The following is a 25,535-nucleotide window of genomic DNA, read 5'->3' as shown; positions in this document are numbered from 1 at the left end:
TGACATGGGTTTGAAAGATTTTTAGAAGCTTGGTCTAGGAACACTTAACCATAATATCTAATGATAGCTAGGGTGATACTCAGGTCACTCATTTTCTAGTTGAGCGGTCAGGACAAAGAACATTGAGATTTATCAAAATCCTGTTTAGTATTCAAGTACACACATTTGCAAATTTTGGTATGTTGAAAGATGCCAACTAAGGAAATGCATTGAAATTCTGAATTTGTTTGTAAAACTATCTGACCAGTGAAATTAGATTATCTGTTTTTATTTCTTTGAGCTTTGGAATGTATAGTTTTTGTGTTTTAAACTTTTAATGTTCTTCAGATTTTTGGGTATTTTTCGTTCTGGAAGGAATTGAAGAATCTGAACAACACTACAAACTCCTAAGTATGAATATGCCTGTTGTTGTTGAAAAAGATCTGTCTTATTATTTTCAAAGTCAAATGAATTCAACGAATTCAAACCACTAAAACCTCACCATATATCGATAAGGCTGAAATAGTGCAGGGCTGAATATCTCCAAATGCACCGCTCCAAGGCTGTGGCTGATGTGAGCTTCCAATGTATGTTGTACTACCAACCCAGACTCATTGAAAGTCTGCAAACTCTTTTCCACAACGCGATCTACACCTCTGTCATATAATTTCTGAAGATGCTCGAGTTTCTGAAATCCTATTCTGAAATATGCAAAATTCTCTCTGCTGGGTGATGTCAGCATTTTACTGCTATGGTATATCTTCTAAGGAGACTGAAATAAACCTTCAACTTCTCCAGATATGCACTGAGAGAGACCTGCAGCAATTCTCTGCTTCCCTCGTCAACAATATGCAATCCTTTACCAATTCTGATCAACAATTACTGTGTAAGCTAATTAGTCAATTAGTTCCCAAGTCTAAAATCAAATTGGATGAATGCTCTCCTTCAAGAGATTTTATTCTTGAAGGGCTATTCTGTTGTAACTCTGCCAAACAGAGCCTTGCTTCGATCTGAGATGAAAACATAACCTTGGATGCCAAAAATGAGAGCCAAACTTTCCTTTATTCATTTTTTCCACCCTAACCCTAATTTCGAGTTAGGGTTTCATTTTCCCCTTTCAATAATAAATTTACTTTATTTTATCATGCCTCATAAAAATCAAACCACAAGGGCTAATTCTATATTGTAGCCAACGGGTAGAATTGTATCTGAACAGGTGCATGATGGTTGAGTCACCCGTTCGGGAAACTATTATGTACACCGTCCGGAAGAGACTTTGGGATGATCATTGTAATCGTCGGAGTAATTGTAATAAGCATATTGCGTATATGAATAAAGTATCTATTCTGCATTATATCTTACTATACTACATGCGTTAAGTACACTTTTACCGTGTATGGTAAACATCCATTAGTTTATTTGTTCCCTCTCATTGAAATAACATTGTTCACATCATTACCTAGGGAAAGGGGCCCAATGATTTATTATAATTTATTCCTTCATAAAGTGATTATATCACTTTATTAATTTTTTAGGTCCAAACTTAGGAAATATTTATATTTCCTTATTTATTAATAAAATCCAATTTGGGGCTCAGAATTGAGATCCGTCTGAAATGCTATGATCACCTTTGCTATCTCAACACCTGTAGGTTGACTGGTAGTTCCTCCTATAGAGTATGAACTTGCCCTATAATTTTGGAACCTTGCCAAAGTGCTAGGAACTGTTCAAGAGGTCTGTACTCATCTCCTCAGTCCCTCCGGTGGTCAACATGCTAACTCCTAGTTCTCTTTAAAATCTAAGGATGCTCATAAAAATAGGAGACTGGACTTGTCAACCTGTAACTGAATTCCAATGGTTTCCTGTTTGTTGTGTGCACCTCCAGGATGTCTGTTAGTGAACTGGGACTTCCTCCTCAAAAATAGAAGCACATCCTAAAAGATAGGAAATGCATTCGAAGTCTCCAAAATGCTCACAAAGGTCTCCGGACACCTCCTAGATGACTCCCAGTCAATCCGTAAAAATTGGGATCCCTTCTAAATTTTAGGAACTTCTTGTCAGCAGCTCCAAACTGCCTGACCAAGTCATGCATGACTCGCAACGCCCTGTATGGGTCCCCTCCACACTCTACCGGTCTACGGGAACCCAAATACTCGGCCAAGTTGAACCAACCATGATAATCTGCTTGTCTCCTAGAAAGGAGACATTATAGACAAAGAAGTACATCACATCAACATAGCAAGGAAGGAGTCAATTTTATACCTAGCCAACTCTACCTCAATGTTCTCAAAGCAAGGGCTCAAATTTGACTCATGACATGGAATTGAACTGCTGGTGAAACTCAGAAAATCAGTCAAATGCTTACACTTTTCCAGTATTTCTTTGCTGCCCTCTTCTTCCCTGTGGGAGAAATAAAACCTAATGAATGTTTCTCTTTGTCCCTTTGTGTCGTCTAGCTGATTGCAACGTTCTTCGACTCTTTTGAGGTGTTGTCTTGCTTGGGAAGCAAATGTCTTGGGTTGGGTAGCTCTATGTAACCAGTATGCATTTAAACTCTGACAGTGATCTATGTCCGCTGCCCCAAAGTTCACAAAATCAGACTTATGATGGGTTGTATCATTCCCATCACCGTGCCCGATGCTTAAACCATGTGTACCCTCAACTGGAAGATGTGTCTTCTTGTCCTCTTCTTTATCAGAAACTGCCATATATTAGGGAAGAGGAATTATGTCATTGCTGCTATGAATTTCAGAACTATTGTTATGTGTCCTAGTCATGTTTTTAACCTCTTCAAGTGCATTATCATAGAAAGTTTCATGACCAACATTGATGTCCTTGTCTTCAGGAGCATTCTCTAAGTAAAAGAGCTACCACATCAAGAGGAGGAGGGTGTAAGGTACCACTGTCCCAAATCAGATCTTTGGTAGTGTCCTCCCTGCCTACTATAAGATTCACTTGTGTAACTTACTGCAAAGATGAGGAATCCTCAAGCGAGTCAATCCCCAATGCTATTATTTTGTTTTCAGGAAACGAGTTTGCCTGTTGATCAACTTCCTCACACAAATTCTTGCAAACTTCCTATGTAAATATGTTTCGAGCTACCTCTCCCTCCTATGTATTCTTGGCCCATTCAGTCTTGAGCTATACCTATGGATGTAAGTCCACGTAGTCAACGAAAGCTAGCTCACGCTTGAGTCTTAATGTATGCAAGGTGAGTATCACATTCCTTGTACAAATTAAGCACCACTTCCCTTCTATCTTGCTGGGTTTGTTCAATTTCTTTCTATGCCTATTTATTGCTAGACAATATTGCTATGATGACCTTTCCCCATTGTCCAACTGAAAACCAAATCTAAACTGACTTGTGCACAGGTGATTTTCGCATCAATTGAATGCAATCATTACCCAAGAGGCTGGCAGGATTAAGCTCTGATACCACTGAAAGATTCTGGCTAAGGAAATGTTTTCAAATTTTGAAGTTGTTTGTAAATCCATCTCTGACTAGCCAAATAAGATAATCTGGTTTTGTTTTTGTGACCTCCGGAATGTGTAATTTTTAAGTTTTAATGTTCTTCAGATTTATTTGGTATTTTTTCCTAAATAATATTGCAATAATAAAAGGAACTGAAGAACCCAAAGAACACAATAAACTCCTAAATATTAAATAACACCCATTGCTCTTGGAAAAAATCAGCCTTCCTATTATTTTCAAAGTCAAATGAATTACAGGAGTTTATACCAGTAAAATCTTGGCATATATTAATAAGGCTGAAATAGTACAGGGCCGAACACCTCCAAATGCACTGCTCCAAGGTTGATTGTGGCTGACTTGAGCTTCAAATATATGTTGTACTACCAACCCAGACTCATTGAAGGTCTGCAAACTCTTTTCCCCTGTCTGATCTACACCTCTGTCATATAATTTGTGTAGTAACGCTCGAATTTCTGAAATCCATTTCTATAACATGCAAACTTCTCCTTTCTGGGTGACATTAGCCTTTTACTGCTATGGTATGGCCTGTAAGAAGACTGAAATAAACCCGTGACTCCTTCAGATCTGCACTGAGGTGATTGATTTGCAACCATAACATTGATCTGCTTGGAAAGAGTTAAAATAGTGCCTTTTCCCTTCAATTCGAACCCTATTAAGCTTTCTTGCCCTTCTATAATGTTGTACAACTGGAGTATTGCAATATAAAAGTATGAATCAACACAGTTTTGCACTGCTGGAAGCCAAACAGAGGTGATGTCAGCTCTGTCTGAAGGGGTGCAGCTCAGCTGGGTAGGATTTTTATGTTAGTTAATGTATCTTGTCTCTTGATCTGTAACAATTCTCTGCTTCCCTTATCCACAATCTTTAATCCTTTACCAATTCTGATCAACAATTGCTCTGTAAGCTGATTAATCAATTAATTCTCAAGTCCGTAAACAAATTGAATGAACATCCAACTTGTCTCCTTCAAGAGATCTCGTCCTTGAAGGGCTATTCTGCCATAACTCCGCCCAACTGAGTCTTCCTTGCTTCAATCTGAGATAAAAAAATAGTAACCTTGGATGCCAAAAATGAGAGCCAAACTTTCTTTTATTCACTTTTCTTTTCAGTCTTAACCTTAATTTCGAGTTAGTGTTTCATTTGCCCCTAATAATAATATAATAACTTAATTTTATTATGCTTCCTCATAATAATCAAACCACAAGGGTTAATTCTCTATTACTTATTTGTACCCTCTCATTAAAATAACACTGTTTTCTTTATTACCTAGGGAAAGGGTCCCAATGATTTGTTAAAGCTTATTCCCACATGAAGTGATTATAATACCACTTTATTATTATTTAATTAAAAGATAAATCCAAACTTAGGAACTATTTAAATACTCTCTTGTTATTAATAAAATCCAATTTGGTGTTCAGATTCAAGATCCGGCTGAGTGCTGTGATCACTTCTTCTGTATGAACCCCTGCAGGTTGACTGGTAGTTCCTCCTTGAAAACAGGAACTTCCCTATAATTTAGGAAACTTGCTCAAAGTGCCAGGAATTGTCCAAGAGGTCTCTACTCATCTTCTCAGTCCTTCAGGTGGTCAACATATTAGCTGCCAATTCTCCCTAAAATCTAGGGAGGTTCCTAAAATTTAGGAGGCTAGACCTGTCAACTTGTAACTGAATCCCAATGGTTTCCCATCAGCTATGTGCACTCTCAGGATGTATGTCAGTGAACTAGATAAGATAATAATATTAATGTCCAACAAAAGACCAACAAAAGGTCTATGGGACTGGAGGACTACATCAATGAGGCTGACAGCAGCAGGAGCACACAAAGGTGTCCGAAAATAAATACAAACAACAACAAGATAAAGGAAACAAAGAACCAAAGAGGAGGCCAAGAGAGAGAGTAGGAGTCCTTTCTAGGCGAAAAGAAATCAGTCACTGAATGATACACATGCCGATGAGTAAAGGCCTTGCTTTGTCTTTGGTCACTCATAGAGGAGTGTTGCTGGTGCAAATAGTTGGTCCAGGACCTGACACATCCTCCTAAAAATAAGAGTGCATCCTAAAATATAGGAAATGCATTGAAAGTCTCCAAAACGCTCACAGAGGTCTTCGGATGCCTCGTAGACAGCTCCCAGTCAATCCCTAAAAAATAGGGATCCCTCCTAAATTTTAGGAACCTGATATCAACTGCTCCAAACTGCCTGAACAGCTCATCCATGACTCTCTAGACCCTGTATGGGTCCCCTTCACATTGCTAGCTTATGGGAACCTAGATAGTAGGCTGACCAAGATCATCTGCTGATCTCCTAAAAAGGGAACATTACACATGTGCAAACTTATGACAAGGCTGCAATTCTCTCATGAAGCTTTTTGTTTTAGGTAATGTTGGTTGGATTAAGAGATTTTCTTGGCTTTCAGGTACCATTATTCTGAAGGATGACAAGTAAATCCTTCCCTTGGTGACTAAATGCCTACTTTAATTAGGCCCTCTAAGTCGTGTTTTAGGGAGGATTTCAGGATCTTAAATCCATATTATTGTGCCCATTGAGTAACCAATATTATGATATATCCTTGGCAATATGTTTGTAATGTAGGCCAAGGAGGGCTTACTCTCGTTAGTCATTTTTGGAGTAGCTGTACAGGAGGCTATGCCCATGAGTAAGCATAACAATTATGGTCTTTTTTAGATCGAGTATCTTATGTTTGGATTCCTAAAATGGCACTCTCTATGTGAATGTGTTACGGTGATGTGGTTTGTGGAGTTCTTTTTGACAACAATCTTACGTCACATTGAATTATAATAATTGCTGTTTGAAATGGTAAGCACAGCTTTAACGAGTAGCTGGGTGGCTTCTAGGAAAGTTTCTTAATTTGATTCTCCAATGCAAATTGTGAAAATTGAAGTTGACTAGGGTTTTATTCTCATGTTGGCTAGGCTCTACTCCAAGGTTGGACCTGATATAGAGAAAAATAAAAGGTAACAGTATTTAACAACAGTGTGGTGAGATGATGTGATTACAATGTTGTGTTTGCTTAATAAAGATCCTTATGTTTCAAATGCCACAAACATTAATGTGGAGCTTTGGTCAGGTATCTCTCTCATGAGCTCTTTTGTGTACGCATTGACTATGATGATGATGATAATATTGGTTATTTTTCGTGTAGCTCATTTTTGAACCATAATATACTGAATTTATGGGGAGTTTTTTTTTTCTTCTAGTGCTTTACTAACTTGGTTCGCACTTAATTTCCTAGATATTCACTCAACAATCATTTCAAGACATGATAGGAAGAAGGTTACCTACTCAAATGATGTAACAGATTTTTCATAGCCATTATTTACTTTTGATTAGGCGGGCTGTTTAAACTTATACTAAATATAATTTATCTACTTTACACTTTGAAGCATCATAACAATCTCACATAATATTGTGCAATAAATTCCCCTTGTGAATAGACAAAACTATGTGACCTATCAAGGAAATCTATATATTGGTCGAGGATGAAGATTACATTTTTCTTTGTTACATAATTTCACTAGTCTTGCTATGAATGAATTGATTATGCTATTGTTTAAATCCAAGCTATGGAATTTAATACAAAATAGGGATACCTTGGATGTTCCCCTAGTTGACTCTTTTTGGAGTTCAAAGACCATAATTTTTTCTTTACTTGAATAGTCTTCTAGCTTAACTTTTGAATGTATAATACCATGTAAAGTTAATTTCAGTTAATATTTGAATTCTTATTATAGCTCTGGGATGCTTGTGTTTTTATGTTTTACTTGAATTTGTACTTGTGTGTGTCTCCATTAGTCATCTATACATATTACATGATTATGTGACAGGTGTTAAAATTCAACCTTACAGAATCTGGGTTGTGGTGTGTTTTACCATGGTTTACCATGGCTCTATTTGCAAATTTGGGAGGATGGATAGCTGACACACTTGTTAGTAGAGGGATATCAATCACGACTGTTCGCAAGGTAAGCTCTGTCTTCTTTGATTCAAATTTTAGCTTCAATTATGAATTATATGTTCTTACTACCTTTCCTATAAATATGATTAACCAAGCAGTTCATGGAATCTAAATAATAGTTTTTAGTAGCATTAAGTCTTCTACATCAATGTAACAAACATGAAAAACATACTTAATAAAGAAATGATCACATGAGATGCAATCCACATATGGCCTCCATTTTTATTTTTCAAATTAGTTATGGTCATGTTGCAATGAATAGTCAGACCTGCCATTTCCTTTTCTTTATTTACTGGTTATCCTATGTGTTAAGAGATCTCCATGTGTATGAGATATGCATATGTCGGAGACCATGTTTATTACATACATGAATGATGGAAGCATTTCTATTTATTTTAATTTTGTGCAATATCATGTGAAGTGTGTTAAAAAGTCAATGTTTGTTTTGGCATATTAAAAGTCGATGTTGACATCTATATGGAAACCTTCAGGTTTATAACTGTGTTGCTAATTTGGGATGCAAGATTGGTGGTTTTCTAATTTTTTTCCTTCGGTTTGATCATACATTTAGTTTGTGGAGTTGATCCTGATTCTACGTAATGCTACTGACCAGATGTCTAGATGCCTATGAAATGTGAAATGTGGAGTTGATCCTGATTCTATGTAATCCTATTATGATATATAGTTACTATACCATTCTGGTTTATCTTGATTTTATGTAATGCTACTAACCATATGCCTGCAAAATTTAAAATGTAGAATCATAGGTAGACAATATGATGTTGTCATGACAAAAGTTCAGTGTTATCCTCTTTTCAATTCAAAACATGGATCATTTGATATTTCTCTACCTGATAGTTTATTTCAACATTGAAATATAAACAATAATCTAAACTACTTTGCATGCTGAACAGTTAGAAACTCATGTACTTTTCAGCATCAATAAAAGTTATTGATATTATATCCTGTTTATAGAACTAGCCTTTGAAATTCCTGTATTTATTGTTTTCGGATTGTGAATATAATGCTTTTGGGTTTTTGGTTAATCTGGCAGGTTATGCAGTCAATAGGGTTTCTTGGTCCGGCTTTTTTCTTGACACAGTTGAGCCATGTCAAGTCACCAGCAATGGCAATCTTGTGTATGACATGCAGTCAAGTATGTACTGACCATAGAGCAACATCACAGTTGCAGAGCCACAGATATTTAATGTTCTTCACATAGTTTAATATAAGTTAATTGAAAAGCATTAAATTTATCTCTGAATGCTTGAAACGTACTTTTAATAATTTCCTCTAATTGTTTGACTGTAGGGATGCGATGCTTTTTCTCAATCTGGCCTCTACTCGAATCATCAGGACATTGGGCCACGCTATGCAGTGAGTATCTATTCCTTGTTAAGAAAATCTGCAAACATATGCACTGTTTTTTTTTGTTTGGGATTCAAAAATTTAATTCCAAAAGTGTAAGTTCACACAAAATACAGAATGGTTTTTTGGCTTTGATCCAAGATAAGATCAGAAGCCATATTTCTAAATAGTGTGATGACAAACAGATGGTAACCAAATTAATGTGATTTCTTGTGCTTGATGAAGTTACATGCAACATATATGCTACATCTTGCAGAGTAGCAATGAATAACTCTATTGCACACTCATGAAACTGGAAAGAATTAAATCAGGTTTAAATTTTTTTAGGAAATAAAGAAAATATATTATACAAAATCTTATAAGCAAAATTAAAGAATCCCAATCTGGTCTAAAGGGAGCTAATGGAGAAAATATCAGCAAGAGGGCCATTCATGCATAAAATGTTGAGCACTAGGTTAGGCTGTGTAATCATGGTATGTAATTATGGTGTAACTCTATTAACCGGCATCATTTTAAGGTGACTTGCCTTCGTCTGGAGAGCTATCTCAGGATTCCCAAGGAGACATCATGCTGCTTGTGCTACTCAAAGGTTTCCTATAGTTGAAAGGAAGTTGACCGTACTGATATTTTAAAGCATACAACTAAGACAGGCTTAATTATTAAGATAAAGTTATTGAAGTTTTTCATATAGATTTCATGTGATACATACAGAATGTGTAGGACACTTGATAGTGAGGATAAGAGTTCAGATGAGATCTTCCACCTCAAAATAGATCTAGAAAAGCTTTCTACTTTGATAGTAACAAGATAAAATTTAATGATTATATTAAAAGGGAAAACATCCCTTCATATGCACAACAAGTCAAAAGAAAAGAGAACATCTGCAAAATATGAAAATGATCTACCAGCATGCAGCCTTATTGATGAGGGGAACCTGGAAAGCAATTGCCAATGTTGGATTAGTTTTTGAATCACCAGAACTGGGCTGGAAAGGGCAGGTAATATTTATAGGTGTATATGGATATCCCAAAACTTTTCGCTTGAATATATACAGTAGGGAAATACCAACTAATCTTGAGATTCCCCAGTGGGTTATTAGTAATTACTAATTACACATGATTGTTGGCCCTTTCAAGGAGTGGCATGTTTTATGACTTCACAACCTTTCTCATTGGGGTGCATGAATTTATGCATTAGGGTATTCCAAATATTAAAATAAGGGTTGAGATAAAATAGTCAATGCGTAATGACTCCGGTTTTTCCTTGCAAGTTACATCTCTTGTTGCCCAAGCACCTTATGACTCTGGCCTAAACTAACATAAATGCAATTAAAACCTGGATATCCTTTTAGGGAAATGAACATATGAAGGGCCTATCATTAGAGTCTCGATTTTCAGAATAATCACCTTCATGGCGAAGTTTCCAGAAACTTCTGTACATGCTGTTTATAGGGCTTAGTGTTTCATCCAACAGATATATTACAAATAAAAAGAAACAAAATCTTAGCTGAACTCCTCTTAACCCACACTCAAACTAACTCACTAAATACATAAAAGGTGAAAACAAGTACAGCCTAAATACTAGAACATTTTGATCTAAAATCTAAAACAGTGAAAATTCAAGGTTTTTGTTTTAATCCCCTGGAGAGTGTCTACTTATTTCCTTTTTTCTGTCCTTTTATGGACGATTCCAAACCTTTCAGATCCAAGGTTTTCTGGATAATTGGCGGATTCTTATATTATATCTCTTCAAATTTTCAATAAATCTCCATAGAAATCTCTGCCCTGCTTTTGGATACCTTGATCTGTACATTTATAACATTTTAAATTTTTGAATCAGTTTTTTAGTATCTATAAAAAAGTGACTGATGAATTTCCCTTCAAATTCCATGTCATCTAGATGAATTGGAAGAACAAATGGCAGCAGCACTAGACAAATGGTCAAGATAAGCAAATTAAGGATGAACTTGATACATCCTCTTTAATCCACATTCATTTCACATAAAATTCACAGAAGTAGATCCATGCTTTACACAATATATTTCTCACTTCACAGCCATCCTTATACCCAGAGCTTTTCTCATTTGTCAATTCAGCGAAGTTCCTTTAGCACTATTCTTCCAATTAGTCAAGTACAGAAACATTTTTTCTGGCATCAATTTATTGCATGCAGTTCTCATAACTGCCGCAGAATCCACAGCTTTGCAGCCTTGCAAGTTCCTTCTTTCATGCAGTCTAAAGCAAATCCAGTGTATTGCGAATGATCTTACATGGAAAGGTTTTTATGTTCCCTAGGTAAATATACACCTTTCTCATCCAGTTCACACCTTAAACAATGTTTAACCATTGCAGTGTGAATTACAAAGGGAAACATGCTACTAACTTTGTAGCTTGCGTAATGGTAATAACTCTGCAAAACGCTGCAAGATGCACATCCCTAATTTAGTTTCCACCTTTTGTTGTAAATCAATACCATGCTAGCACACAAGTCCAGACAATGGATTCATCTCCAATTTACACCTTAAATGCAAACTCCGTGAATCAGAAAATGTGTCAGTTAATGCAAGCTATGAGATAGCCCCATTTAGAATTAGTAATGTGGTAAGCAATGTATCCTTTCACAATATTTTTTGTGGCTTGCTCTGTTGGCAATTTGGCTAAGGAAGACATTGGATGTTATCATTTATGGCAACATATCTTCATCAGTATGAAGATGGCAGACAGTTGATTAAGTTATGGCATTCATACATAGAAAATTGTCTAAGTATCTTACAGATTATCTAACAGGATAGATAGAGTTTTGGTTGGCGAGCTTCATAGAAGCTATATTGGCTCGTGCACACTTAAGGAAAGGTAGTACAAAGTACTATGATGACGTATGCTAAAGCGCAAGTTAGAATAGACTGTACAGACAGAGTTACGAGTAGGTTAGTTACGATAGTATGCATGTAGAACAAAGCATAACAAAGAAATGAGTATTTTGGAAGGAATTATTTTGTTTACGAAATAATTGAGTAACTAATTGGGGACAACATCCTAGATGTTAACCCTAAGTCATTGAGTTATAATAATGTATTTTGTAAAATGTGTAAAAGCATGAAGGCCGAATGGGTAATAATATTGTAATTGAAAAGGTATAAAAATTTTTTGGCAATGTGAATTTAATGTGTGGAACAAGTGATGTTTATGTGAAATGCGATATGCAAATTCTGAAGTATGATCAGAGGTATGCAAACTGAGACGAAGTTTTGTACAAAGCAACAAAAAGAAAATATCAGATATTGAAGATATCAGCAGCAGTGTGAAAGAGGTTTTTTAAATTTATCTGTTTGTATTAAGGAACATAATTGTATATTTCATGTTTGGGCAGTGGGTTCATCTTGCATACATTTTGTATTTGTATATAACAACTCCTAACAGGGTCAAGGCTTCTAACAAGGCCCAAGTCCTCTAACAAGGTTCGAGACACTATATGGATGTAATAGACTCGTAACAGGGTCAATATCTTTAACCAGGCACTTTTGATTAGTGGATCATTTTGTGGGTACCATCCCCACCGGGGTTTTCCCTTGGCCAGGGTTTCCCTAGTTAACAAAATATGGTGTTATGAGTTCTCTTATTGCATGGTTATTTTTACTGTTCAACATAACTAGTTTACTTTCATATGTAAGTTATAAGGTAATTAATAATATCCAATTTTGGGCTAAAGTTTGTAGAATACGAATTCACCCCCCCCTCTTAGTATTCCCTATTTCTAAGAATTGGTATCAGAGAACAGTTACTGAGAAGAGGCTTAACAACTTGAGTAAGATCCCTATGGATATGGAACAGTTACAGAAGAACCTAGAAGAAGCTCTTGAGCAGATTGATATTCTCACTAGAGAAGTAGATTAAAAAAAGAAGAAGATGCAAAAGACTACAACGGAAAGCTGAAAGACAAGATTGATCATCTCAAGTCCAAAAAGGAGCCTAAAGATAAAATTAAAGATAGCGATGAAGTTTCCAGATTGAATAAAGAAAATGCGATCCCGAAGCATGAGCAGAAGATTACTGATCTAAAAATGAACTTGAAGAAAGATGATAGTAAAATCAAGTCAGATCTGAAATTTGAAAATGCAAATCTAAGATCCCATCTTACAAAAGTTACATTTGATTTTGAATCTAAAAAATTGCAGTACGCGGAACTTGAGAAGTGCAACACTAAAGAGAGCTAACCTAGACTAAGCAACAATTAGAGAAGTTATATTATAGTAGTGATAAAATTGATGAGCAAATGTATTTTCAGAGACCTTATGATAAGACTAGTCTTGGATATTTTCAGCTAAGAAACCTAAAGTGAGAAAGGAACCTAGCCCATGCAAGAGAAAGAAGACCTGAACAAGGTTGAGTCAAATCAATCTGATAATGCATCCAAGGAGATTGAACAAGTTGATCAACCAAAACAAACTGATGAACCTAAGCAATCTGAGCAAATTGAGCAAACTAGGGTCACGTAAAGAAGTGAGATATGAATTTAAAGGTAGATGCTATACATGTAATGAAATTGGTTATATGAAAAGGATATGCATAGGTAAGCCATTTAAACATGTTACTAATTTTTATTGTTATAATTATCATGGTTTTGGTCATAGAGCAGCTAATTGTAAGAAACCAAAGTTTGATAATAGTAATTGCAATAGTAGAATGTTTAGAGGTACTAACCTTGCAAAAGAAGATCTAAAGAAGGAAATAATGGAGCAAGGAACAACATTGTATGTTACAAATGTAACAACTTTGGACACATAGCCAGAAATTGTAGAGCACCTGTTAACCAACCTGAACCCATATTTGGAAATAATGCACCAATATGCCAGTTGTGTAACAACTTTGGTCATATAGCGAGATTTTGTAGAATGGGTGAGGAACATCAACAAGTATCCAAACTTCAGAAGAAATGTGAACAGGAATGTCAAAAGAACAAATAGTAGCAATGCTAGTCAGAAAGAAAGCTTAAAAGAACATGTAGAGAAATTCAAAGAGGTATTTGTCAAAGCTAAAGATCCATCCAACTCACATGTAGTGTTAGATGATTAATCATTTGAAGCACCTGAAGGAGACTGAAGTCAACAATTTTATTTGATTAATCTTACTTGAATTAAGTACTTTAGATAATAGATCAAACATCAGAAAGGTATAAATGATGATAGAGAGCGAGATGAGCTTTGTGTAAAGTTTCTGCAAATTCTATTCTAAAATCAGAGTTTTATAATATGCTTGAGTTTTTGTAGATAATCTTCTTTAGCTTTTGAATCTAGGAGGAGTTATCAGATTATTGAATGTTGTTCTGAATTTAATTGTCTCTGCAATAAATTCGTATGGGGCAATATTGCTTGAAGGAGCAGACATATGTTAATTGTGCATCCTCAAACTAAAATAAAACCTACCTATTATACCATGACCAAAGGGCATGTCCCTCAAAGGGACATGACCCTCTCTAGGTCGGCCCATACTACACTTCCATAAATCAACGACCAATGGAGATAACATAAACATTAACTAACATAATTGTTAAGTTATAGTTAGTGCTAAACATTAATATTTTCCAAGGATCACCGCTCATCCTTTTATCAAGTGTAAAGTATATAATGCTTTAAATGGTATGCAAGGGAAGAAGATTATGGTGTGCTCTACACTCTTAGACCAGTATGATATCATTGTTATAAACTTAACACTCCCTCTTAACTTGATAAGCATACTGAGAGAACATATCTAGCATCATCAATTACAATGAATAAGCATAGAGTGATACTCTATATCTATCTGAATCTTCTGAGCAAATGGCATCATGGAACACATAATACTGAGTCATATAACCATCTTGTGATGTGACTTATCACTTATACTAGTGATGTCAGTATTGCATGTAATGCAATACATAGGATAAAATCCAAAGAATAATTAAATTCTTCATTTATCCAGGTTGTGATTCATAGGAATTAGTAATCCTATATCACAACTTGATCTTGAGTTTAACATCTACCAGAAAATAGGATAAAGTCTGGAGAATAAATTCTTCCTTTATCCAAGTTGTGATTAATAGGCATAGAAATACTTATGTCACAAATGATCTTGAACTCACCAAGATCTAATAGTAGTTCTATACTGTTTAATACATTATCTGAGGGATCGTCATCTCTCATAATGTCTTTTATACAAGTATTCATTACCTCAGAGATCGTCACCTCTAAATAATGAATACAAATGGTGGAGCCCAAAACAGTCAATAGCCTGACAATAAAATTATTTTATTAATAATTTAAAGAATGCAAATGAATTACATTTCAACCATACCAAGTCTTTTCTTGAAGTGATCTATCTTCACTCTAGAGAGAGGTTTGGTGAGAATATCTACTGTTTGATTTGCAGTGCAAATGTATTCTAATTTTACTGAGAGAACATATCTGGCATCATCAATTACAATGAATAAGCATAGAGTGATACTCTATATCTATCTGAATCTTCTCAGCCAATGGCATCATGGAACACATGATACTGAGTCATATAACCATCTTGTGATGTGACTTATCACTTATACTAGTGATGTCAATATTGCATGTAATGCAATACACAGGATAAAATCGATGTCAGTATTGCATGTAATACAATACACAGGATAAAATCCAAAGAATGATTAAATTCTTCATTTATCCAGGTTGTGATTCATAGGAATTGGTAATCCTATATCACAACTTGATCTTGAGTTTAACATCTACCAGAAAAAAGGATAAAGTTTGAAGAATAAATTCTTCCTTTATCCAAGTTGTGATTAATAGGCATAGAAATACTTATGTCACAAATGATCTTGAACTCACCAAGATCTAATAGTAGTTCTATACTGTTTAATACATTATCTGAGGGATCGTCATCTCTCATAATGTCTTTTATACAAGTATTCATTACCTCAGAGATCGTCACCTCTAAATAATGAATACAAATGGTGGAGCCCATAACAGTCAATAGCCTGACAATAAAATTATTTTATTAATAATTTAAAGAATGCAAATGAATTACATTTCAACCATACCAAGTCTTTTCTTGAAGTGATCTATCTTCACTCTAGAGAGAGGTTTGGTGAGAATATCTATTGTCTGATTTGCAATGCAAATGTATTCTAATTTTACAGTACTCCTGTCTACCATATCTCTTACATAATGGTAAGGAATTTCGATATGCTTGGACCTGTCATGAAAAAAGGGATTCACCGAAAGCTTGATGGAACTTTGATTATCACAATGAATAATCATAGTATCATGGTTTGCCCAAATAATCCCACAAGTAATTTTCTAAGCCAAATTGCTTCCCGAGAGGGTATCGCTGCTACAATGTTTTCGGCTTTTGTGGAACTTTGTGCTACTGAAGACTGTTTTCTGCATATCCAAGATATCATTGCTGATCCTAAACTGAAAAAGCATCCTAAAGTACTTTTTCCTGTCTTTAACACTTCCCCCAATTTGAGTCAGTGAATCCATGTAAATCTAAATCAACTTTCTCATATTTGAGCCCAAGATTAAGAGTGCTTTGTAGGTATCTCATAATGTGTTTGACTGCAACTAGGTGAATCTCCTTTGGCTCACACATAAATTAACTTAAGGAATTAACAACATAGCAAATATCAGGTCATGTATTTACCAAGTACATAAGGGACCCAATCATCTGTCTATAGAGCTGGAAGGTGATTCTTTTGCTACTTCTTTAAGTTTATGTAAATTAGTCTCCATTGGAGAAGACATAGGCTTGCAATTCCACATTCCAAATCTCTTCAAAATATCTAATGTATACTTCCCTTGATTAAGTATAATGTTGTTAGAATTCTGCCTTACTTCTAGTCCTAGGAAGTAATGAAGGAGTCCTAAGTCTTTCATCTCGAATTCTCTAATTAGATCTTTCTTGCATTGATCTATCAGATGATCATCACTTGTTATTAGTAAATCATCAACATACAGTATCAGAATTACCATATCATCTTCATCTATTTTATAATATAGATTTGGATCGGCTTCATTTTTGGAGAATCCTAAGCTAGTGAGATATTTATCAATTCTTTCATACCAAGCCCTTGGAGCTTGTTTAAGCCCATAGAGAGCTTTCTTGAGCCTACAAACAAAAATGTTAGGATCATGAGTTTCAAATCCTTCTAGTTGCTCCAAATATACTTCTTCTGTAATCTTTCCATTCAGGTTTGTTGTTTTTACATCCATTTGATGTACTTTCCATCCCTTCGATGCTGCAATCGCTAGGACTGCTCTTACAGAGGTGTATTTGGCAAGAGGAGCAAAAGTTTCTTCACAATCAATCCCCTCTTTCTGAGAGAATCCCCTGGCTACAAATCTGGCTTTATATTTTTCAATGCTACTGTCTGCAACATGCTTTAGTTTAAAAATCCACTTGGAAGAAACAACAGATTTTCTTTTAGGTCTTGAAACAATTTCCCAAACATCATTTTTCATAATAGATTGGTATTCTTTTGTCATAACATCTTTCCAAGCTGTATGTTTAATAGAATTTGAAACATTGGTTGGTTCTGATTTATGCAAATCATTCATGTTTGCTGTATAACTAGAAAATCTTTTGGGTCTTTTGCTTTCTTTGATGGTTCCGGAAGGTGCAACAAAGTCTTGTGCTTCCTCTATTGTCTTAATGGCCCAAAGTGGTCTTTTCTTAGAATTTTTAGTTTCTTCAAGATTAAGATTTTGAATTTCATCTTCGATTTCTTTAATGTTCTCCCTTTAAGACTCAAATTCAGTATTTCTTTCAAAACTAGGTAAAGGAGAGGGTTCTTCAGAACTTAGGGCATTTTTGAATGCTAAGTCTTCTTCAAAAATTCCATCCCTACTAAGTTCAATATTTTTCTGTCCAGGTATGAAAATCCTATATACTTTAGATGTTTCACTATATCCCACAAAAATACCTTTCCTCTTGAAGGGTTCTAGCTTAGTTCTCTTTTCTTTTGGAACATGATATATATAGGCACCCAAAAATCCTAAGATGACTTATATTGAGTTTAACCTTAGTAAAGACTTCTTCAAAAGTTTTATATCTAAGGTAGGAGTGAGGGCTTCTATTTTGAATATAGACAGTAGTGCAAGAAGCTTTTGCCCAAAGATAATATTCTAGATTTTTATCAAATATCATAACTCTTGCAACTTCTAAAATTGTTTTGTTCTTCCTTTTTGCAACCCTATTTTGTTGCAGGTTATAAGGAACGGTATACTCCCTCTTAATTCTTATTTCTTTACAAAACCTTTTAAACAAATCTGAGGTGTATTACCCTCCATTATCAGTTCTAAGAGTTTTAATTTTATGTCTTGATAAGTTTTCAGTTAAGGTTTTAAATTCTTTAAATCTCTTTAGGATTTCTTCTGATTCTTTGCATTTTAGGAAGTAAATCCAAGTTTTCTTAGAGAAGTCATCTATGAACAAAATATAGTACTAGAATCCTCCGAGAGAAGGAACATATATAGGTCCACATAAATCTTAGTGCATTAATTCCAAAACATTGTTAGTTTTCCTAGTGCTATCATGAAATGGAATTTTGGTGTTCTTACCCACAACACACCCTTTGCATATGCTTGAGTGATCTTTATTTAGTTTAGGTAAACCGGTGACCATCTTCTCGATAGTTGATAAGGTTTTGAAATTTAGATGTCCTAACCTTATGTGCCATATTTCATTTATGTCCGCAGCTTCATGAATTAAGGCTTGAATAGGTCAACTAGGTGCTGAATTTAATTCATACAAATACCCTTTTCTTTAACCAATCAATTTTTCTTTCTTAATTGAGGAGTTCTTAGCCCAGGTTATTACTTTACCGTTCATGAATGCAACATTATGTCCATCATCTTCAAGTGCTGTAATTGAGATTAGATTTCTTTTTATTCCTAGTACACAGAGTACTCCTTTGAGAAGAAGAAAATTTCTTGATTTTAGTTTCAAGGTGCAATTTCCAATTCCTTTGATGGAATGTGCCGAATTATCACCAATGGTTATTTCGCCGTTAACTTTTTCTGATATAGAGTCTAGTGCTTTGTATCTTGTAATATTTCTAGATGATCCACTACCAATCACCCATGCTTTATTTGAGACTTCATTTGATCACGACGAATAAAATACACGATTCTCAGGATCATAGTTATCTTCTTCCTTAGTAACATTTGTATAGTTCACTACTTGTTTAGAATTCTCAGGGCAATTAGATCTGCAGTGTCCAAACTTTTCACATCTGAAGCACTTTATTTTGGATAGATCTTTCTTAGATTTTCCATTCTTTTGATTACCCCTTCAGACATCACTTCCAGGATACCTTGTTCAAGTTATCTCTCTTGGCCTCTCTTGTGAGGCCGACTGTTCTTTATGGGTTTGTGGTTTGGGGCCCGTCTCTTCTTGGTTTTGATTGGGCCTCGATCAAGCGGGTTCAAACTTTGTTTTTGAGGTGCATCATTAGATGCCATAGGTTCACTCCTCATAGTGTCATTCTTGCTGAGTTTGGTGCTCATCCTTTTAGTCTCACGACCATTTTTATTTGATTTGGATCCTCCATCACCTACGTGGTTTTGCAGATCGTGCTGGTGATTGTGATTGAAACTCCTATTTGGCTTATTGTTTGCCAGTTTCTACTGCGAGTTTAGAGTTTGATTCTCGCGCACAATGTTGGTATGCTCAGGCCTCTTCTTTGCTAGGCTCGGTTAGGATTGATATTGACCGCCTCCCCCCTTTTTAGTTCTCGCTAGATGCCCCAGCTCATCTTCTCCCCTCTTGATAGGAGTTAAATGAGCATGTCAGACTTGACATTTATAGGCAGTACATTGCCACTACTTGGGTTTATGCCCGCGTATGTCCTTTTATGTGGAGCACTTTTTGGAGATTATTGATGGGATTATAGTTCATCCTAGCTACCTTTCCCGATAGTGGTCTCATGCCTACATATCTCTTTGGGATCTTTCAGAGTTGGTTCTCATCGTCTTTGGGTTTAGATTGACCATCATATTGATAGTGGAGAGCGGATCTGTAAGCTTTGTACTTTAGGTGAGGTGGAGATTGAGGCTCACTTCATTTTCCATTGCCCTATATACTATGAGATCAGAGGGAGATTTTTCTATCTGTTCTGGGAGTGCTTCTCTCTCTATGATTTTTTTAGCTACTATGATCAACGATGTCTTGTACTTTATCTTCGAGAGGCCATTATGCTCTGTGATAGCATGATCTAGTCACTGCTTCCACACCGACACTCATCTACTCAGCTCAGTACTACCTTCTTCATACCATTATCTTCCTTGCGTGGTGTGAAAAGACCTTCTAGCTCCACTAGATCTACCAGATATTCCAAATGTGTTAGATCCTGTACCGGCTATTTGCACCAACGACACTCCTTTGCGAGTGGTTAGAGATAGAGCAAGAAGTTTATTGAAGTTAGGAAGTTTATCTCTGGCACTTACTCCTTGTGCGAAAGTTTCCCATGAATCTAGTAATCCATCCATAGCCATCAATGTTAGTTCCGTGTCACTAATGATGGTTCCTATACTTGCAAGTTCATCTCTTAGGTTGGTAACCCTTAGGAAGTAAAAATTCATCGATTCTCCCTTTTTTATTTGTATGTGATTTAGTTGCCTTTTTAGTGCGAGAACTCTAGTTGCATTGTTAACCTCATAGCATTTAGTAGTGCATTCATCATAACAAATGATGTTTGATGTTTTGTTAGCATAGGTACGATATCATTTTTTCGCTCCATCTAATATGATTTGAATGGCTTTCCTATTTCCTTTAATCCAGATAGATTTTTGAGGTTGAACTGTAGGTTGTCTAGATGCTGATTCGACAAATTGTTTTACATCATTTTCTTCAAGAATCATCATGATTTTGAATTTCCAGGCATCAAAGTGTTCTTTCCCATCAAACTAGTCCTCGGTTCTAATTGTGTATACCATTGAAGATAGGAGAATGATGCTAGATATATATAAGGTTTGATTATTTAATTTGCAGAGCCTAGGTTTGACTACTAGAGTTTTGATACCATGTAAAGTTTTTTGCAAATTCTATTCTAAAGTCAGAAACATTTATAATATCCTTGAGTTGCTATACATAATCTTCATTAACTTTTGAATGCAAGAGGAGTTATCAAAATATTGAATGGTGTTCTGAATTTAATTATCTTTTGTAATAAATTCGTATGGGGCAGTATTGCTTGAAGGAGTAGACATATGTTAATTGTGTGTCCTTAAACTACAATAACACCTACCTATTATACCATGACCGAAGGGCATGTCCCTCAAAGGGACATGACCCTCTCTAGGTCGGCCCATACTATACTTTCATAAATCGGCAACCGATGGAGATAATATAAACATTAACTAACATAACTGTTAAGTTATAGTTCGTGCTAAACATTAATATTTTCCAAGGGTTGCTGCCCATCCTTTTATCAAGTTTAAAGAATATAATGCTCTAAATGGTATGCAAGGGAAGAAGATTATGGTCCGGTCTGCACTCTTAGACCAGTATGATATCACTATTATAAATTTAACACTTTGCACAATTAGTATGAGGTATAACAGGATGTGTTCAAGCCATGGTTAAGAGCGCAGATCATTTGGAAGTCGTATGTGAGTACGCGAAAGAAACCAAGTTGTCCGGTAATCATAAACAACTTTTTGGTGATTGTGTACTTATGCAATTAATGATGAAATGAATTGGAGGCAATTTAAGGTTTGAAATCGATTGATTGAGTGCCATTAGAACGTGTAAGAGTTAAAGAAGTGGTTTGGAGTGAGTTTAAGGCGAAACTGAAAGCATTTTCCTATGTGAACAAGAAGAAGCCCTAGTTACACGAAAATCAGGTATTTACCTTAAGTCGTATTTTCGAAGCTTTAATCTATACAATGGAAAATCCAACAATTTGTGATGTGAGTGATTGTCCTAGATACAAGTTCAAGAAGCATCCTTATGTATCATTAGAAGATGATTCCTTAGGAGCATTTTCTCAAGTGCCGTAGAATGTGTTACATGTAGAAGACATAAAATCTTATATTCCTTGCAAATTTGAGAGCATTAGAGACAGTGACATCCACAAGGATTTAGACCTATTATGCAACAATGACCTAAGTCTTAAACAAGGGTTTGAACATTTGAGTGCTTTAAACATTGTGAAGCATATGTTCTACACAGACTTTGATAATCACAAGTGGAGTAGGATAATTCTGAGCATAATTCATGAAGGAATGTTTTGCATAGGAGATATCCCTATTATGATTGATCACAACATGATCCATAAGCTTACTAGACCAAGTAACGGAGGTTGTAACCTAGTTAATGAGAAAAATGTGAAGAAGCTAGTAGAGACAAATCTGAAGACCAAATTTGATGGTAGGAACATGAGGATTGATCTGATAAGTGAAACTGATGTCAGGGTAATTAGTAAAATCATTGGATTAAAATGAATCTTAGTTCTAGAGTGAACTCTGTGCCTGTTGGATTCATCCATGCAGCCTATTTGATGATAGTTAAGAAGGAGAAGGTAAACATGTGTGAAATTGTGAAACAATAGTTACTGGACAACATTGACAAGTTAAACAAGACAAAGAATGCAATGTTTATGTTTGAGTCGTTATTGATACACCTATTCTTTCAAGCAATTAGAAAAAGACAATGATAAATGTACAATGAGCATAATAACTCATTACTATAGGAAATAGTCTGAGGAAAGAATGTAGATGATATAACTAGAATGATGAAAAGATTTCAGTTTGTGATGAAACAGAAATTCAAAATTCCACCTACCTTGGTTGAGAAATACAAGAATGACATTTGTTTTATGGTAGAAACTAATGTCACATGTATGGAAGTAGTGGAACCATGAGTGAAGTTTATTGACCCAATGGGTTATGAAATGAGTGAAGAACTAATTGAAGGAAATGTGAAGATAATCTCAGAATCAGACAGAGATATGGAATGTCCTAGATGTGGGACATATGAAGAAAAAGTTAAGGAAGTTCACAACGAACTTCATGGTAAAGAGATGTAATAACCCTCCTCAAATCTGCCCTCAAAAAATGCTGGTTGTAGATGGCTGTAATAATTTTCTTCTATGCTGCCCCTTCTACTTTGCTTTTTTCGAACTGCTTTTTTGGCCTGCTTTTTCGTACCCGCTTTTTCAGCCTGCTTTTTCGGTTCCGCTTTTTCGGACTGGTACTATGTTGAATCTCAAGACCATATCTTTCAATGGCGTCAAGATTTCCAGCTTGAAGGGATTTCGTCCTCCAAACTATTGACACATAATCTCCAGCAAATTTCCCAATTTCTTTGATATTTCCAAGCATGAATAAATGAGAGCTATCCTCTTTCTTTTAATCCCTTCCTCACTTGCTCCATGCTTTCGTCTTGCCAATGTGGGATAATACATGAGTTTTAATATTACTTCTTTTTTCCTTTTTACAAAGTCCATGTATGTACTCAAAAGGGGGACTCTTGATTTTTTATAAAGTGACTTTATGAAACATTATAATATTTAATTTAAATAGTCACTTTACTGTTGTAACTTCAAACATTAAAATAATATACCAAATAAACTCGAAATCCCACATATAATAGCTCATCAGAAAGAGCCCAACAAAACGCATCTCATCCTGTCACTGAAAATTGAAGGCACTGCATCCCCTTATTGGCTTACTAAAAGTAGTAAGTCTTTCCGAAAACCCAACAAACGAACTCCGTTTGGCCTGTAATTAAATTTGACTAGGCCAAATAACCTCAAGATCCCTTTAGAAGTCCTGGTTAGCCCTCGGGACCATACAAAAATGGGCTAACGACAACATACCTCCAAACTGGCTAAGTGGGGGACATTACAGTCCGCCCCTCTTGAAATTGCTTGTCCCCAAGCAATCTCAACTCAGGATGCTGAATAATCTCCTCTGCCTCCCATGTCGCATCCTCAACTGGTAGGTTCCTCCACTTTACTAGGTACTCCCTGATAGTCCGCTTGCGAAGCACCCTCTCCCTGGAGTCAAGTATAGCCTCAGGAATCAAGATAAGCTTTCCCTCATCATCGAGAGGTGGCAATACTACTGAAGGCACCACATTATGCCCTAATGCCTTCTTAAGGCGTGACACATGGAACACGTTATGCACTTTACTGTTTGCAGGCAGCTCCAACTCATAAGCTACCTCACCCACTCTCCTGATTACTTTGAATGGTCCATAGTAGCGTGGTTTCAATTTCTCTGCTCCACTCCTTTTGAGAGAGGACTGTCTATACGGCTGTAACATGAGGTACACCATGTCTCCTACCTCGAAAGATCTCTCAACCCTATGCTGATCAGAATATTGCTTCTGCTGATTTTGTGCGCTTTTCAAATTTTCCTTCAAGGATTGCATAATGTCCTGACACTCCTGCAATATATCCTTGGCCTTAGGCACCCTACTGTCCCCAAATAAAAAATCCAAAAAATTAGGAGCATCATACCCGTACAGTGCCATGAAAGGGAACATTTGAATAGACATATGGAAAGAGGTATTATAGCAGTACTCCCCTAGATGCAGCCACTTCACCCAAGCCTTTTGCTCTCCTGCAATGTAGTTTCGAAGGTACCCCTCAACCCATTTATTCACTATCTCTGTCTGCCCATTAGTTTGGGGGTGGTAACTGGTACTCGGAGTTAGCTTTGTTCCACACAACCTGAACAACTCTTGCCAAAAGTGGCTCATAAACCTACTATCCTTGTCGCTGAGTATGTTCCGTGGCATCCATGTAATCTAAATACCTCTCGAAAGAATAGCTCTGCTGTTTGTATTGCTGAATATGTGGATGAAATCGCAAAGAAATGTGCAAATTTCGTCAATCTGTCTACCACAACAAAAATACAATCCCGACTCTGTACCTTGCGGAGGCCTGTGATGAAATCCATGGAAATGCTATCCCACTTCTTCTTTGGTATGGGTAGGGGCTGTAGTAAACCACTTGGAAAGGAATGTTCCTATTTGTTTTGCTGACATACTGGGCACTCCCTAACAAACTGAAGCACCTCTGTTTTGAGTCCTTTCCAAGTGAAGCGCTCTCTCACCTGCCGATATGTCTTAAAGAATCCGGGATGTCCTACCAATGGTGAATCATGAAATGCCCTCAAAATCTTCTGCTTCATAGCAGACCTAGGTACTAAATAAATCCTTTCCTTGTAGATGATCAAACCATTTACAACAGTGTATCGACTATCCTGAATAGTTGCTTCAATAACACTAGATGCCCAACTATCCTTGGCATACTCTGCCAAGATCAACTCTCTCCAATCGTCCATGACTATCCCAACAACAAGCAAATGAGGCCTTCTGGATAAAGCATCAGCGACGATATTTTTCTTCCCTTTGACATAGACTATGTCAAAATCATAAGCTTGTAACTTACTCACCCATTTCTGTTGCCTGTCATTAAGATCCTTCTGTCCAAGGAAATGTTTCAAGCTGTTATGATCTGTTTTTATTGTGAATCGGCTCCCTGTTAAGTATTGCCTGAACTTAGCTAGCGCGTGCATGATTGCTAGCATTTCTTTGTCATAGATGCTGTAAGTTCTCTCAACACCTTGTAATTTCCTGCTCTCATATGCGATGGGATGTTTGTCCTGCATGAGGACAGCTCCTACGCCCTCTCCTGAGGCATCACACTGTAGCTCAAAAAGCCTGGTGAAATCTGGAATGGCTAG

At 36.1% G+C, this 25,535-nt stretch overlaps 1 protein-coding gene across 2 annotated transcripts in view; it reads left to right on the top strand.

The window, feature by feature from the left end:
- Positions 1-25,535, top strand: part of LOC149544787 (ascorbate transporter, chloroplastic-like) — a 117,261-nt gene that overhangs the window by 81,376 nt on the left and 10,350 nt on the right. For both annotated transcript variants that reach the window (XR_016355071.1, XM_089795359.1), the window contains exons 7-9: positions 7,317-7,454; positions 8,502-8,603; positions 8,759-8,824. Coding sequence is in view for 1 of the 2 variants with exons in the window: in XM_089795359.1 (XP_089651485.1) it covers positions 7,317-7,454; positions 8,502-8,603; positions 8,759-8,824 (306 nt within the window). In the remaining variant the exon portion in view is untranslated. The remainder of the gene's footprint in view (positions 1-7,316; positions 7,455-8,501; positions 8,604-8,758; positions 8,825-25,535) is intronic.

The sequence above is a fragment of the Cupressus sempervirens genome, chromosome 8 (genome assembly GCF_028749045.1).
Source record: "Cupressus sempervirens isolate cs-2001-9-10 chromosome 8, ASM2874904v1, whole genome shotgun sequence".
Taxonomy (NCBI): domain Eukaryota; kingdom Viridiplantae; phylum Streptophyta; class Pinopsida; order Cupressales; family Cupressaceae; genus Cupressus; species Cupressus sempervirens.
Note: the sequence above shows the minus strand (reverse complement) of the source record. Positions and strands in the feature narration are given on the sequence as shown.